Source organism: Panulirus ornatus, chromosome 35 (genome assembly GCF_036320965.1).
Source record: "Panulirus ornatus isolate Po-2019 chromosome 35, ASM3632096v1, whole genome shotgun sequence".
Lineage (NCBI taxonomy): Eukaryota > Metazoa > Arthropoda > Malacostraca > Decapoda > Palinuridae > Panulirus > Panulirus ornatus.
In genome coordinates, this window is record NC_092258.1 from 20,334,142 (window position 1) to 20,352,440 (window position 18,299).

At 42.1% G+C, this 18,299-nt stretch overlaps 1 protein-coding gene across 1 annotated transcript in view; it reads right to left on the reverse strand.

Annotated features, from left to right (window-relative positions):
• Positions 1–18,299, reverse strand: part of LOC139760210 (uncharacterized) — a 554,062-nt gene that overhangs the window by 433,851 nt on the left and 101,912 nt on the right. The window contains exon 4 of the mRNA XM_071683144.1: positions 5,372–5,561. Within this exon, the coding sequence (XP_071539245.1) occupies positions 5,372–5,561 (190 nt within the window). The remainder of the gene's footprint in view (positions 1–5,371; positions 5,562–18,299) is intronic.

Below are 18,299 nucleotides of genomic sequence, written 5' to 3' on the forward strand. Positions count from 1 at the left end.
ATTCCCTGCAAAAATCGTCCAAACGCCTCACTGTTACTCTTACTTCTTCATCATACCATTCACTACCCTTTTTACTCTGCCCACTTCCCATCTTTCTCATGCCACAAGTATCTTTTGTGCAAGCCATCACTGCTTCCCTAATATATCCCATTTCTACTTCACTCCCCTTACGTCCTTTGCTCTACCCTTTTGCCATTCTGCACTCAGTCTCTCTTGGTACTTCCTCACACAAGTCTCCTTTCCAAGCTTACTTACTCTCACCACTTTCTTTACAATAACATTCTCTCTTCTTTTCTAAAAACCTCTACAAATCTTCACCTTCGTCTCCACAAGATAATGATCAGACATCCCTTCATCTGCCCTCAGAATATTAAGATCCAAAAGTCTTTCTTTCACACGCCCATCAATTAACATGTAATCCAATAACCCTCTCTGGTCATTTCTCCTACCTACATACGTATACTTGTATGTATCATTCTTATTAAACCAGGAATTCCCAATCACGAGTCCATTTTCAGCGCACAAATCTGCAAGCTCTTCACCGTTTCCATTTACAACACTGAATAATCCATGTCCATCAATTAACCCTCAACTGCCAGATTACTCACCTCTGCTTTTAAATCACCCATCACTATAACCCGGTCTCGTGCATCAAAACCACTAACACACTCATTCAGCTGCTTCGAAAACACTTGCCTCTCATGATCTTTCTTCTCATGCCCAGGTGCATATGCACCAATAATCACCCATCTCTCTCCATCCACTTTCAGTTTTACTCATATCGAGCTTGAGTTTACTTTCTTACACTCTGTCACATACTCCCACAACTCGTGTTTCAGGAGTAGTGCTACTCATTCGTTTGCTCTTGTCCTTTCACTAACCCCTGACTTTACTCCCAAGACATTCCCAAACCACTCTTCCCCTTTATCCTCGAGCTTCGTTTCACTCAGAGAGAGAACATTCAGGAACAGTGATGAGTTTTTATCAAAATAATATGGATTGTGTGCAAGTGGGAAGAGAGGATGGTAAGTGGAACCATGTGGATCTCTGGCAAGAGTGTGACCTCACCATAACTGTTTAATTTGTTTATGGCTGAGGTGGTTATAGATGCGTGAGTCCTGGAGGAAGGAGCGAGTTTGTAGTGGGTGACGGGACCTGGGAAAGAGTCAGATGTTTGTCGATATTGATGGTCGATTTAAGTGAGAAACTGCAGAAGCTGATGACTTAGGAAGAATGTGTGAAGGGAGAAAGTTGTGATTATGTAATAATAGTGACAAGGTTGTTAGATTCATCACTGCAAAGACAGGGTAGTTAGGGCGTGAGCTTGAGGGAGAATGTTTGAAGGAAGTGAATATTTGCTAGAAAAGATAAAGGAAAATGCTAACATTATTTCGCTATTACAGTCCGATGCATCCAACTGGTAACTCAGGGATGACCCATCAGTTTCTTTATTTACTTTATGTCTCTAAACTCCATGTTTATGTGAAATATTTTCCGCTGTATTTACATGTATCCCTGTTTCAGTATGAGCCACAGACAGCTGGTACTGTTGTAACGTACGCGAGGCATGGGCTCATCTGATTTATGTTTCCCAGTTTACTCGTCACTTTCCAGCTAACTGAGCTCATGCAAGTACATCGTACCCAGGAAAACAACAATGTCTTCAGTATTTACTGCCTGGACGTTAAAGTGGCCAGCAGCGATGTGGATACTGTCCTCCCCCTCGCGCTAGCTGCAGCCTCAGACACCACTGTCTCATTACCCAGCATCATGTGTTACCTCAATCATCAAACGAGGAAGGGTTACCCTAGGAGAGTAAGGGTTACCCCAGGAGAGTAAGGGTTACCCCAGGAGAGTAAGGGTTACCCTAGGAGAGTAAGGGTTACCCCAGGAGAGTAAGGGTTACCCCAGGAGAGTAAGGGTTACCCCAGGAGAGTAAGGGTTACCCCAGGAGAGTAAGGGTTACCCCAGGAGAGTAAGGGTTACCCCAGGAGAGTAAGGGTTACCCCAGGAGAGTAAGGGTTACCCCAGGAGAGTAAGGGTTACCCCAGGAGAGTAAGGGTTACCCCAGGAGAGTAAGGGTTACCCCAGGAGAGTAAGGGTTACCCCAGGAGAGTAAGGGTTACCCCGGAAGAGAGCTGAAGGAAATACGAACAATAATGACACCAGAAGAAATACGTTCATGAAAGGAATGAGGAATATGGACGTACTGCATGATAATACAAGAGACGTATGGACGTACTGCATGATAATACAAGAGACGTATGGACGTACTGCATGATAATACAAGAGACGTATGGACGTACTGCATGATAATACAAGAGACGTATGGACGTACTGCATGATAATACAAGAGACGTATGGACGTACTGCATGATAATACAAGAGACGTATGGACGTACTGCATGATAATACAAGAGACGTATGGACGTACTGCATGATAATACAAGAGACGTATGGACGTACTGCATGATAATACAAGAGACGTATGGACGTACTGCATGATAATACAAGAGACGTATGGACGTACTGTATGATGATACAAGGGACGTATGGACGTACTGTATGTTGATACAAGGGACGTATGGACGTACTGTATGATGATACACGAGACGTATGGACGTACTGTATGATGATACAAGGGACGTATGGACGTACTGTATGATGATACAAGAGACGTATGGACGTACTGTATGATGATACAAGGGACGTATGGACGTACTGCATGATAATACAAGAGACGTATGGACGTACTGCATGATAATACAAGAGACGTATGGACGTACTGCATGATAATACAAGAGACGTATGGACGTACTGCATGATAATACAAGAGACGTATGGACGTACTGCATGATAATACAAGAGACGTATGGACGTACTGCATGATAATACAAGAGACGTATGGACGTACTGCATGATAATACAAGAGACGTATGGACGTACTGCATGATAATACAAGAGACGTATGGACGTACTGTATGATGATACAAGGGACGTATGGACGTACTGTATGTTGATACAAGGGACGTATGGACGTACTGTATGATGATACACGAGACGTATGAACGTACTGTATGATGATACAAGGGACGTATGGACGTACTGTATGATGATACAAGAGACGTATGGACGTACTGTATGATGATACAAGGGACGTATGGACGTACTGCATGATAATACAAGAGACGTATGGACGTACTGCATGATAATACAAGAGACGTATGGACGTACTGTATGATGATACAAGGGACGTATGGACGTACTGTATGATGATACAAGAGACGTATGGACGTACTGTATGATGATACAAGAGACGTATGGACGTACTGTATGATGATACAAGGGACGTATGGACGTACTGCATGATAATATAAGAGACGTATGGACGTACTGCATGATAATACAAGAGACGTATGGACGTACTGTATGATGATACAAGAGACGTATGGACGTACTGCATGATAATACAAGAGACGTATGGACGTACTGTATGATGATACAAGGGACGTATGGACGTACTGTATGATGATACAAGAGACGTATGGACGTACTGTATGATCATACAAGAGACGTATGGACGTACTGTATGATGATACAAGAGACGTATGGACGTACTGCATGATAATACAAGAAACGTATGGACGTACTGTATGATGATACATGGGACGTATGGACGTACTGTATGATGATACAAGAGACGTATGGACGTACTGTATGATCATACAAGAGACGTATGGACGTACTGTATGATGATACAAGGGATGTATGGACGTACTGTATGATGATACAAGAGACGTATGGACGTACTGTATGATCATACAAGAGACGTATGGACGTACTGTATGATGATACAAGAGACGTATGGACGTACTGTATGATAATACAAGAGACGTATGGACGTACTGTATGATAATACAAGAGACGTATGGACGTACTGTATGATCATACAAGAGACGTATGGACGTACTGTATGATGATACAAGGGACGTATGGACGTACTGCATGATAATACAAGAGACGTATGGACGTACTGCATGATAATACAAGAGACGTATGGACGTACTGTATGATGATACAAGGGACGTATGGACGTACTGTATGATGATACAAGAGACGTATGGACGTACTGTATGATGATACAAGAGACGTATGGACGTACTGTATGATGATACAAGGGACGTATGGACGTACTGCATGATAATATAAAAGACGTATGGACGTACTGCATGATAATACAAGAGACGTATGGACGTACTGTATGATGATACAAGAGACGTATGGACGTACTGCATGATAATACAAGAGACGTATGGACGTACTGTATGATGATACAAGGGACGTATGGACGTACTGTATGATGATACAAGAGACGTATGGACGTACTGTATGATCATACAAGAGACGTATGGACGTACTGTATGATGATACAAGAGACGTATGGACGTACTGCATGATAATACAAGAGACGTATGGACGTACTGTATGATGATACAAGGGACGTATGGACGTACTGTATGATGATACAAGAGACGTATGGACGTACTGCATGATAATACAAGAGACGTATGGACGCACTGTATGATGATACAAGGGACGTATGGACGTACTGTATGATGATACAAGAGACGTATGGACGTACTGTATGATAATACAAGAGACGTATGGACGTACTGTATGATGATACAAGAGACGTATGGACGTACTGCATGATAATACAAGAGACGTATGGACGTACTGTATGATGATACAAGGGACGTATGGACGTACTGTATGATGATACAAGAGACGTATGGACGTACTGTATGATCATACAAGAGACGTATGGACGTACTGCAAATACTTTAAGGAAACGTCACATGAGATCATCTTTGATGTTCACTTATATCAACTCAGAATATGCTTTTGGGTAAGATGTTTTGCAAATATGAAGGTGTTTGTCCACTTCATTAAGAAAGAAGTCAGTAAGAACAATACAAATTGTGATATCTGGATAAGATTTTTGGTAATGAAATAATATCCATTGTTAATGAATATAGGAAGAATGATCTATTGTACAGGGTTTTGTAGCATTTAACATATCATACCTCTAACTTTGTAACATTTAACATATCATACCTCTAACTTTGTAACATTTAACATATCATGCCTCTAACTTTGTAACATTTAACATATCATACCTCTAACTTTGTAACATTTAACATATCATGCCTCTAACTTTGCAACGTTTAACATAACCTAACCTAACCTAACCTAACCTAACCTAACCTAACCTAACCTCTAACTTTGCAACATTTAACATATCATACCTCTAACTTTGTAACATTTAACATATCATACCTCTAACTCTGCAACATTTAACATATCATACCTCTAACTTTTCAGTTAACATAGTAATGACAGAAAGCTTGAGTTCCGGGACGGACACTGCAGCCAGCTTAGTACAGAAGTTATCATCCTGGGTTGCATGACGTACTGCTCGCCAAGACATGTCGCCAGACCCCAGTAAGAACACAGCACATTCAAACACCAGCTGTATAGCTGATATAGGGGATCTGGACCTGTTCAGTGAGACATTAACTGTTACTACAGATGATCATCTGGCAGAATCAAGTTGCTTTAAGTGAATATTTTGTGTTATACGTCATCTGAACCTAAGGAAATATACACTTTCAAGATAACACGATTTGTAAAATATGTAAATAAAAAATGGACAATTATCCTACCCATATCTAGGTCAATATAGAAATGTCATTTTTCCTACCATCTTATATAAGTATAGGAAAGTTAAGTTTCCTACCATCATATATAAGTATAGGAAAGTTAAGTTTCCTACCATCATATATAAGTATAGGAAAGTTAAGTTTCCTACCATCATATATAAGTATAGGAAAGTCAAGTTTCCTATCAATATCTTGGTCAGAATAGGAGGGCTAAGTTTCCTACTTACATATATATATATATATATATATATATATATATATATATATATATATATATATATATATATATATATATATATATATATATATATGAGTCAGTAGAAGTAGGTTACGTTTCCTACCCATATGTGGACCAGTACAGGAAGGTTAAGTTGCCTACCCATATCTAGTTTAGTATAGAAAGGGTAAGTTACCTATCATTATCTATATACATATATGAAGGGTAAGTTTCCTACCTACATCTAAGTCAGTAGATGTAGGTCAGTCTGGGAAGGTTAATATCCTTCACATATCTTGGTCAGTCTGGGAAGGTTAATATCCTTCACATATCTTGGTCAGTCTGGAAAGGTTAATATCCTTCACATATCTTGGTCAGTCTGGGAAGGTTAGGTTGTGTGCGAAACTGACTTGTGTGGAAGACTCTAATTGGTTATATGCGAGACTGACTGGTTGTGTGCAAGACTGTGTTGTTGCTTGCAAAACTGATTGGCTGTGTGCGATACTGTGATCGGTTCTGTGCAATATACTGACTGGTTGTCTGCAAGACTAACTGGCGGTGTGCGAGATTGTGATGGGTTGTATGTGAGACTGACTGGTTAAACGTGAGATTGACTTTTTTACGAGACTTATTGTTTGTGTGCGGCACTGACTGGTTTTGTGCGAGACTGTGATTGGTTATGCGCGAGAGTGAGTGGTTATGTCCAAGACTGATTGGGTTTCTGCAAGACTGTGGTGTATAAGACTGACTGGTTGTGTGCGACACTGACTGTTTGTGTGTGAGACTTAACTGTTGTGTGGAAGATTGACTGGTTATATGCGATACTGTGAAAGGTTATATACGAGCTTGACTATTTATTTGTGAGATCGACTGATTTTGTGCAAGACTGTGATTAGTTATGTGCGAAATTGACTGGTTTTGTACAAGAATGACAGAATGTTTGCATATTTGTGACTGCTTACGTGCGAGTCTGACTGGTTGTGGGGGGGGGGGGATTGCCTGGTTTAGTACGAGACTTACTGGTTGTGTGCGAGACTTTGGCTGTTTATGTGTGAGACTGACTGGTTGCGTACAAGACTTTCAATACTTGTATGTAAGACTAACTGGTTGTGTAAGAGACTGACTGTTTGAGAGCAATACTGTGATTGGGTATGTGCAAGACTGCCTGGTTTTGTGCGATACTATGACTGGTAATGTGCGAGACTGGCTGGTTTTGTGCGATACTATGACTGGTAATGTGCGAGACTGGCTGGTTTTGTGCGATACTATGACTGGTAATGTGCGAGACTGGCTGGTTTTGTGCGAGATTCTGATTGGTTATATGTAAGACTGACTGGTTGGTGGGAGACTGACTGGTTTTGTGCGAGAATGCGATTTCTTATGTGCATGAACGAGTGGTTTTGTGCGAGACTGACTAGGTGTGTGCGAAAATGACTGGGTGTGTGTGAGACTGCCTGGTTGTGTGCCAGATTGTAATTGGTTATGTGCGAGACTGACTGGTTGTGTGCGATACTATGATTGGATATGTGCGAGACTCCCTACTTGTGTGCGAGACTACCTACTTGTGTGCGAGACTACCTACTTGTGTGCGAGACTGACTGACTTTGTACGAGATTTTGATTGGTTATTTGCGAGACTGACTCGTGTGCAAGGCTGTGCAAGGCTGTGATGATTGTGTACGAAACTGACTGGATGCGTGCATGGCTGACTGGTGTGCGAGACTATGATTGGTTATATTCGACACTGACTGGTTTTGTAGGAGACTTTGAATGGTTAGCTACGAGACTGTGATGGCTGTGTGTAATGACTAGTTGTGTATTAAACAGGGATTGTTTATATGCGAGACATTGGTTGTGGGCGAGACATGGACTTGTTTTGTGCGAGACTGAATGGTTATGTGCAACACTGTGACTGTGCATGCGTGAATGTGACTGTTCATTTGCTAGACTGACTGGTTGTGTAAGAGAAGTGCATTTGTGTGCAAGACTGAGTAGTTATGTGCAAAACTGCCTGCTTGTGTGCGAGACTGTAATCATTGTATGCAAGATTGACCGTTTATATGCAAAGCTAACTGGTAGTATACGAGACTCTGATTATGTGTGAGACTGACTGGTTGTGTGTGAGACTGTTTTTTTTGGGGGGGTGAGGGGGGGGGGAACTGTGACTGGTTATGTGCAAGACTGATTTTGTGTGAATCTGATTAGTTGTGTGCGATTGTGTAACTGGTTATTTGCGTGACTGGTTCTGTGCGAATCTGACTGGTTATGGGCGAGACTGTGATTGGTTATATGTGAGACTGACCAGTTTTGTGCCATCCTAACTGTTTTTTTGCGAGACTGAGATTGGTTATGTGCAAATCTCACTGGATTTCTGCGAAACTGATTGGTTGTATGCATGACTGTGATTGCTTATGTGAGTGATTGACTGGTTGTGTACGAGACTAACCGGTTTTCTCTGAGACTGTGATTAGTTATATTCGATACTGACTGGTTTTGTGCGAGGCTGACTGGTTATTTGCAAGATTATCACTGGTTGTGTACGAGATTGACTGTTTGTGTGTAAGACCGATTTTTGTGTGAGACTGTGATTAGTTTTGAACGAGACTAACTGGTTTTATGCAAGACTAACTGGCTGTGTATTAGACAGTGATTGGTAGTGTACAAGACAGACTGGTTGTGTGTGAGGTTTTGATTGCTTATATGCGAGACTGACTGGTTCTGGGCGAGACTGTGATAGGTTGTGTGCGAGACTGCCTGGTTGTGTACGAGACCCTGACTGGTTGTATGCGAGACTATTACTGGTAATGTGTAAAATTAGACTGATTGTGTACGAGAATGACATCTTTTTGAAAGACTGGGTGAATGTATGCAAAACTGACTGATTGTTTGCGATACTGTGAGCGGATTTGTGTAAGACTGATTGGTTGTCTGCAAGACTCACTGGTAATGTGAGATGTAAGACTGATTGGTTGTCTGCAAGACTCACTGGTAATGTGAGATGTAAGACTGATTGGTTGTCTGCAAGACTCACTGGTAATGTGAGATGTAAGACTGATTGGTTGTCTGCAAGACTCACTGGTAATGTGAGATGTAAGACTGATTGGTTGTCTGCAAGACTCACTGGTAATGTGAGATGTAAGACTGATTGGTTGTCTGCAAGACTCACTGGTAATGTGAGATGTAAGACTGATTGGTTGTCTGCAAGACTCACTGGTAATGTGAGATGTAAGACTGATTGGTTGTCTGCAAGACTCACTGGTAATGTGAGATATTCTGATATGTTATCCACGAGACTGACTCTGCTTAAGAGTAAAATTGTCTTTTTTTCCGAGACTTACCGGTTGTGTGCCAGAGTGACTGGCTGTGTGCGAAAATGTGACTGGTTATGTGCGAGTCTGACTGCTTTTGTGCGAAACTGATTGCTTGTGTGTAATACTGTGATTGTTTATGTGCTAGATTGACTGGTTTTGTGCAAAACTGACTTCTCTTGTGAGAGACTGTGATTGGTTATGTGCAATAATGACTGGTTGCGTGAGATACTGACTGTTTGTGTGCAAGGCTGTTGTTGGATGTGTACGAGACTGACTGGATGCATGAGAAACTGACTTGTGTGCAAGACTATGACTGGTTATATGCAACATACTTTGTATGGTTACCTGTGAGTGTGTGATGGTTGTCTGCAAGACTGACTGGTTGTGTGTTAGACAAAACCGATTGGTTGTGGGCGAGACATGAGTTAGTTTTATGCGAGACTGACTGGTTACGTGCGACACTGTGACTGGTTGCATGCCAGAATGAGATTGGATGTGTGCAGGACTAACTGGTTGTGAGGAAATAAATTTTGTGAGCAATACTGAGAAGTTGTGTGCGAGACACTGATCGTTGTGTCCAAGATTGTTTGGTCATATACAAAGTTAACTGGTAGTATACGAGACTGATTGCTTATGTGTGTGAGACTGAGCAGTTGTGTGTGAGTCTGACTGCTTTTTTTGGGGGGAGGGGGAGGGAAACTGACTGGTTATGTGCGAGACCGATTTTGTGCGACTCTGATTGGTTGTGTGCGAATCTGTAATTCGTTATGTGCGAGACTAACTGGTTATGTGCGAGACTAACTGGTTATGTGCGAGACTAACTAGTTATGTGCAAGACTGCGATTGGTTTGTGCGGGAATGACTGCCTATGTGCGATACTATGTCATGTCATGTTTGAGACTGACTACCTGAGTGTGAGACTGACTGGTTTTCAACAAGATTTTCATTAGTTATTTGCGATACTATCTGGTTTACACTAAGAATTCAACTGGTTATATTCTAGGCTGACTGGTTGAGTATGAGGCTGACTGCTGTTGTGCAAGACTGACTGGTTGTGCACTAAGAATTTAATTGGTTGATTTCGAGACTGACTGGTTTTGTGCAAGATTGACTGGTGTTGTGCGAGACTGAGACTGGTTGTGTGCAAGTATCACTGCATTTGTGCGAAACTGATTAGTTGTGTGCAAGACTGATTGTTTATGTACGTGACTGACTGGTTGTGTGCGAGAATAACTGGTTTTGTGCGAGACTGTCACTGGTTATGGTCGAGACTGACTGGCTGTTTGTGAGGCTAACTGGTTATTTGCAAGATTATTATTGGTTGTGTTCGAGACTAACTGTTTGTGTGTAAGACTGATTTGTGTGTGAGACTGTGATTAGGTTTAGGTGAGACTAACTGGTTTTATGCGAGAGTTTGTCTTGTCTCATGCTAGACTGTCGCAGTTGTGTACAAGACTAACTGATTGTGTGCTAAACACTGATTAGTTATGTGTGAGTGTGATTGGTTAGTTGCAAGACTGACTGCTTTTGGGCGAGACTGTGATTGGCTGTGTGCGAGACTGACTGTATGAACGTAAGACTGGTTGTCTGCGAGACTGATATTGGCAATGTGTAAAATTGTCTAACTGTGTACGAGCATGATGTTTTGTGCAAAACTGAGCGGTTGTGTGCAAAACTGACTGGTTCTATGTGAGCCTGTGATCAGTTTTTTGCAAGACCGATTGGCAGTCTGCAAGACTAACTGGTAGTGTGCGATACTTTGATGTGTTGTGTGAGACTGACTGGTTAGGTGTGAGATTGACTGTTTTTTGCGAGACTGACTGGTTGTGTGCGAGACTGACTGGTTGTGTGCGAGAGGATGAATCATTCTCTATGTGATATATTGGTTGTGTGCGAAACTGTGATTAGTTATGTGCATCACTAACTGGTTGTGTGCGAAACTGATAGGTTTTGTGCGACAGTCTGATTGGTTATGTGCGATATTGACTGGTTGTTTGCGAAACTGACAGGATTTTTGCAAAATTGACCGGTTATGGGTATGACTGGTTGTGTGTGAGACTGACCGGTTGGGTACGAGACTTACTGGTTTTGTACGAGACTGTGACTGGTTATGTGCGAAACTGACTGGCTGTGTGCAAAACTGGTTGTGTAACTGTGATTACTTATGTGCAAGACTGACTGGTTGTGTGCAAGACTGAACGGTTGTTTGTGAGACTGACTAATTGTGTGGAAGACTGTGATTGGTTATGTGGGAGACCGACTGGTTGTATGCAAGGCTGTAATTGGTTGTGTGCAAGACTGACTGGATGCGTGCGAGACTGACTGGTTTTGTTCGAGATTTTGTATGGTTACTTGCGAGACTGTGATAGTTGCGTGCAAGACTGACTGGTTTTGTTCGAGATTTTGTATGGTTGCTTGCGAGACTGTGATAGTTGCGTGCAAGACTGACTGGTTGTGTGTTAGACAGTGATTGGTTATGTGCGAGACTAGTTCTGGGCGAGACACTGTGACTGGTTGCATGCGTGAATGTGATTGGTTATGTGCTAAATTGACTGGCTGTGTACGAGAATAACATATGTCTGCAAGACTGAGTAGTTGTGTGCAAAACTGACCGGTTGTATGCGAGACTGTTATCTTTGTGTGTAAGATTGAACGTTTGTATGCAAGGTTAACTGGTAATATACGAGACATATGTGTGACTGACTGGTTGTGATTGGAAATCGTGATTGGTTATGTGTCAGACTGGTTCTGTGCAAGGCTGATTGGTTGTGTGCAAGTCTGATTTGTTATGTGCGAGACTAACTAGTTCTGTGCGAGACTGACTGGTTATGTACAAGAATGTGATTGGTCATGAGCGAAACTGACTAGTTGTGTGCAAGACTGTGATTTGTTTTGTGCGAGATTGACTGGTTTTGTGCTATACTATGACATGTTATGTGCGAGACTGACTACGTAGGTGTGAGACTAATTAGTTCTCTACAAGATTTTTGATTAGTTATTTGAGAGACTGACTAATTGTGCACTAAGATTTTGATCGGTTGTTTTCGAGTCTGACTGGTTGAGTGTGAGACTAAATGGTTTTGGGCAAGATTGACTGTATGTGTGCGAGACTAACTGATTTGTGCGAGACAGTGATTAGTTATGTGCGAGACTGACTAGTTGTGTGTAAGACTGTGATTGGTTATGTGCGAGACTAACTGGTTGTGTGCGATATTGTGAGAGGTTATGTGCGAGACTGACTGGTTTTGTCCGAGACTTTGATTTTTTTTGCGAGACTGACTGGTTGTGCACTAAGATTTTGATTGCTTATTTACGAGACTGACTTTTTTTTTGCAAGACTAACTGGTTTTATGCAAGACTGAGATTGGTTATGTGCGAGTCTTACTAGATTTGTGAGAGGCTGACTGGTTGTTTACAAGACTATTATTAGTTATGTTCGAGACTGACTGTTTGTGTGCAAGACTGATTTGTGTGTGAGACTGTGATTAGTTTCAGACGACACTAGCTGGTTTTATGTGAGGCTTTGTCCTGTCACGTGCAAGACTGTGATATAAGTGTGCAAGATAGCTAGTTGTGGGCTAGTCAGTGATTGGTTATACGTAAGACAGACTGGTTGTGTGATTGGATATGTGCGAGACTGAATGGTTCTGGGCGAGACTGTGATTGCTTGTGTGCGAGACTGACTGATTGTGTGCGGCACCATGACCTGTTGTATGCGAGACTGTTATTGGCAATGTGTAAGACCGATTGGTTGTGTACGAGAATGACATTTTTGTGCAAGACTGACTGGTTGAGTGCGATACTGTGATTGGTTTGGTGCAAGACTGATTGGATGTCTGCCAGACTAACTAGTAGTGTCCAATATACTGCTGTCTTATGTGTGAGACTGACTGGTTAAGAGTGAGATTGAATGTTTTTTGTTTTTGTGAGACTGACTGGTTGTGTGCCAGTCTGTGAATTGTTATATGCGAGACATATTGGTAGTGTGTGAAACTGTGATTACTTTTGTGCAACACTAAATGGCTATGTGCAAAACTGATTGGTTGTGTGCAAAACTGTGATTGGTCATGTGCTATAGTGACTGGTTGTGTGCGATACTGATTGTTTTTTGCGAGACTGTGAATGGTTATGTGCGAGATTGACTGGTTGTGTGAGAGATTGACAGGATGTTTGCAAAACTGTACTGCTTACGGGTGCGTGTGACCTGTTGTTTGTGAGACTGACTGGCTGGGTGCGAGACTTACTGGTGGCGTGCGAAACTGTGACTGGTTATGTGCGAGACTGACTGTGTGCAAGAATGGTTCTGTGAAAGACTGTGATTACTTACGTGTAGAACTGACTGGTTTTGTGCGAGACTGAGAGTGGGTATGTGAGAGTCTCAAGAGATTTGTGCGAAAGTGATTGGTTTTGTAGAAGACTGTGATTGTGCGCGTGACTGACTGGTTGTGTGCAAGACTTACTTGTTGTTTGCGAGACTGACTGGCTTTGTGGAAGACTGTGACTGGTTATGTTGAGCATGAAGATTTTGTCGGGTCTGAGACTGACTGTTTTCTTGGAAAACTGACTAGTTTTGTGCGAGACAGGCTAATTATGTGCGAGTCTCACTGGATCTGTGCGAGTGTGATTGATTGTGTGGAAGACTGTAATTGTTAATGTGTGTGACTGACTGGTTATGTGCGACATTTACTTGTTTTGTGCGAGACTGTGATTGTTTATGTTCGAATGAGACTGGTTGTGTGCGAATGAGACTGGTTGTGTGCGAATGAGTCTGGTTGTGTGCGAAGCTGACTGGTTGTTTGCAAAACTATTTTTGGTTATTTTTGAGACTTTTTGGGCAAGACTAATTTGTGTGTGAGACTGTGATTAGGTTTTGGAGTCACTAACTGGTTTTATGCGAGACTTTGTCTTGTCTCATGCAAGACTGTGATATTAGTGTGCAAGATTAAGTGCTTGTGTGCAAGACAGACTGGTTGTATGTGAGACTGATTGGTTTTGTGCTAGACTGACTTTTTCTGGGCGAGACTGTGACCGGTTATGTGCGAGACTGACTGGTTGAGTACGAGTTTGATAGGATGTTTGCAAAACTGTGAATAGTTATGGGTATGTATGGGTATGTATGACTGGTTGTGTGTTAGACTGACTGGTTGGTTTCGAGACTTACTGGTTGTGTGCATAACTGGCTGTGTACAAAACTCTGATTATTCATATGTACAGCTGTCTGGCTGTGTGCAAGACTGTAATTGGTTATATGCGAGACTGACTGGTTGTGTGCCAGGTTTTGATTCATTGTGTGCGAGAGTGAGTGGAAGCGTGAGAGACTTACATGTGTGCGAGACTATGATTGATTATCAACGCTGACTGGTTTTGTACGAGACTTCTATGGTTATATGATGGACAGTGATGGTTTTCTGCATGACTGACTGGTTGCATTTTTTGAGTGATTTGTTATGTGTGAGACTGACTAATGTTGTGAGAGACAATGATTGGTTTTGTGCGAGACTGACTGGTTGTGTGGGATACTATGACTGGTTGCATGCGAGAATGTAATTGGTTATGTGCTAGACTGACTAGATGTGTAAGAAAATGACAACTCTGTGCAAAACTGACTGGTTTTGTGCAAGACTTACTGGTTATGCGCAAGGTTGTGATTGGTTATGTGCGAGACTGACTAGTTGTGCGCAAGACTGTAATTGATTACGTTCGAGACTGACTGGTTACGTGCGATACTCTGACAGGTTATGTGAGAGACTGACTACTTGGGTGCGAGACTAACTAGTTTTGTACGAGACTTTAATTGCTTATTTTCGAGACTGACTGATTGTGGACTAAGATTTTGATTAGTTATTTGCGGGACTGACTGGTTGAGTGTGAGAGTGGTTGGTTTTGTGCAAGACTGACTGGTTTTGTGCGAGATTGAGACTGGTTATGTGGGCGTCTCACTTGATTTGTGCGCTACTGATTGGTTGTGTGTAAGACTGTGATTGCGAATGTGCGTGATTGACTGGTTGTGTGCGAGATTAACTGGTTTGGTGCGAGACTGTGACTGGTATTGTCCGAGGCTGAGTGGTTGCTTGCAAGACTATTATTGGTTATGTTCGAGACTGACTGTTTGTGTGCGAGACTGATTTGTGTGTGAGACTGTGATTAGTTTCAGGTGACACTAACTGGTTTTATGCCAGACTTTGTTTTGTCACCTGCAAGACTGTAATACTAGTGTGCAAGACTTATTGGTTGTGCACTAGATAGTGAATGGTTATGTAGAAGACAGACTGGTTTTGTGTCAGACTTTGATTGGTTATTTGCGAGACTGACTTTTTCTGGGCGAGGCTGTGATTAGTTGTGTGCGAGACTGACTGGTTGTCTGCGAGACTAACGGAATCTTTGCAAAATTGTGAATGTGTGCGTGAGCATGACGGTTATGTGTGAGACTGACTGGATGGGTTTGAGACTCACTGGTTGTGGTAGACTCTTACTGGCTATGTGCGAGACTGACTGGTTTTATGCGAGACTGTGATCGTTGTGTGCAAGATTTACTCTTTGTATCCAAAGCTAACTGGTAGTTTACGAGACTCTGATTATGTGTGAGACTGACTAATTATGTTCGAAATTGATTGAGTGCGGGACTGACTGGTTTTTTTGGGAAACTGTGACTGGTTATGTACGAACCTGATTTTGTATGTGGGTGATTGGTTGTGTGCGAATCTGTAATTGGTTATGAGCAAAACTAACTGGTTGTGTGCAAGACTGACCGGTTATGTGCAAGACTGTGATTGGTCATGTGCGAAACTGACTGGTTATGTGCAAGACTGTGTTTGGTTATGTGCGAGACTGACTGGGCGTGTGCGATATTTTGGCATGTTTTATGCGAGACTGACTAGTATTTTACGAGATTTTGATTGGTTATTTGCGAGACTGACTGGTTGTGTCTGAGGATGACTTGTTTTGTGCAAGACTGACTGGTTTTAGGCGAGATTGAGACTGCTTATGTGCGCGTCGCACTTGATTTGTACGAAACTGATTGGTTGTGTGCAAGACTGTGATTGCGTATGTGCGTGAATGACTGGTTGTGTGTGAAATTAACTAGTTTTGTGCGAGAGAGTGATTGGTTATGTTCGAGAATGACTGTTTGTGTGCTAGACTGATTTGTGTGTGAGACTGTGATTAGTTTTAGACTGCATTAACTAGTTTTATGCGAGACTTTGTCTTGTCACGCGCAAGACTGTGACAGTTGTGTGCAGAACTAACTGGCTGAGTGCTAAACAGCGATTGGTCATGTTTAAGACTGACTGGTTGTGTGACAGTGTTTGGTTATTTGCAAGACTGACAGGTTATGGGCGAGACTGTAATTGTTTTTGTGCAAGACTGACTGATCGTGTGCGAGAATGACATTTTTTGTGCAAGATTGGTGGTTGTGTACAAAACCTACTGGTTTTGTACAAGACTATGATTGTTTTTTGCAAGGTTAATAGGTTGTCTGCAAGAGTAACTGTAGAGTTCGATATTCTAATGTGTTATGTGTGAGGCTGACTGGTTAAGCGTGAGATTGACTGTTTTTTTGCGAGACTTGCTGGTTGTGTGCGAGACTGACTGGTTGTGTGCGAGAATGTGGATTGTTATGTGCGTGACATATTGGTAGTGTGCGAAACTGTGATTAATTATGTGCAACCCTGAATAGTTGTGTGCGAAACTGACTAGTTTTGTGTAAGACTATGATTGGTTATGTGCAAGAGTGGCTGGTAATGGGCTACACTAATAATGTTTGTACGACAATCTGATTGGTTATGTGCGAGATTGACTAGTTGTGTGAGAGAGTGACGGGATGTTTGCAAAATTGTGACATTTTATGAGTAGGTATTAGTAATAGTGTGCGAGATTGACTGGTTGGGTACGAGACTTTCTGGCTGTGTGCGAGACTGACTGGTTGTGTGCAAGACTGGTTGGGTAAAAGATTGTTATTATTTATGTGCAAGACTGACTGGTTGTGTGCAAGACTGAATGGTTATGTGCATGACTGACTGTTTGTGTGGAAGATTGTGACTGGTTATTGGTGAAAACGACTGGTTGTGTGCAAGGCTGTAATTGGTTGTGTGCAAGAATGACTGGATGCGTGCGAGACTGAATTGTGTGCGAGACCATATATCGATATATGCGAGACTGACTTGTTTTGTACGAGATTTTGTATGGTTATCTGCGAGACTGTGATGGTTTTGTGCAAAACTGACTGGTTGTGAGTTAGACTTTTATCAGTCATATGCAAGACGGAGTGGTTGCACGCAAGAGTGTGATTAGTTATGTGCTAGACTGACAGGTTATGTGTGAGACTGTGATCTTTGCAAGATTGACTGTTTACATGCAAGGTTAACTGGTAGCATTCGAGACTCTATTTATGTGTGCGAGTGACTGGTTGTGTTTGAGACTGATTGGTTGTGCGCGAGACTAACTTGCCTTTTGGGAAACTATGACTGGTTATGTGCGAGACTGAATTTGTGCGAGGGTGATTGGTTGTGTGCAAGTCTGAAATTGGTTATGTGTGAAACTAACTGGTTTTGTACGAGACTGGTTATGTGCAAGACTAATCAGCTATGTGCGAGACTGACCGGTTGTGTGCGATACTATGACATGTTATGTGCGACACTGACTACTTGGGTGCGAGACTGACTGGTTTTCTACGAGATTCTGATTGGTTATTTACGAGACTGACTGTTTGTGCACTAATTTTTGAATGCTTATTCTCGAGACTGACTGGTTGAGTGTGAGACTGAGTGGTGTTGTCCAAGAATGACTGGTTGTGCAAAAATTTTGATTGGTTATTCTCGAGACTGACTGGTTGAGAGTGAGATTGACTGGTTTTGTGCAAGGCTGACTAGTTTTAAGCGAGACTGGAACTGGCTATGTGCGAGTCTCACTGGATTTGTGCAAAACTGATTGGTTGTGTGCAGACTGAAATAATTCATGTGCGTGAATGACTGGTTCTGTGCGAGACTAACTGGTTTTGTTGGAGACTGTGATTAGTTATGGGTGAGATTAACTGGTTTTGTGCGATACTGTG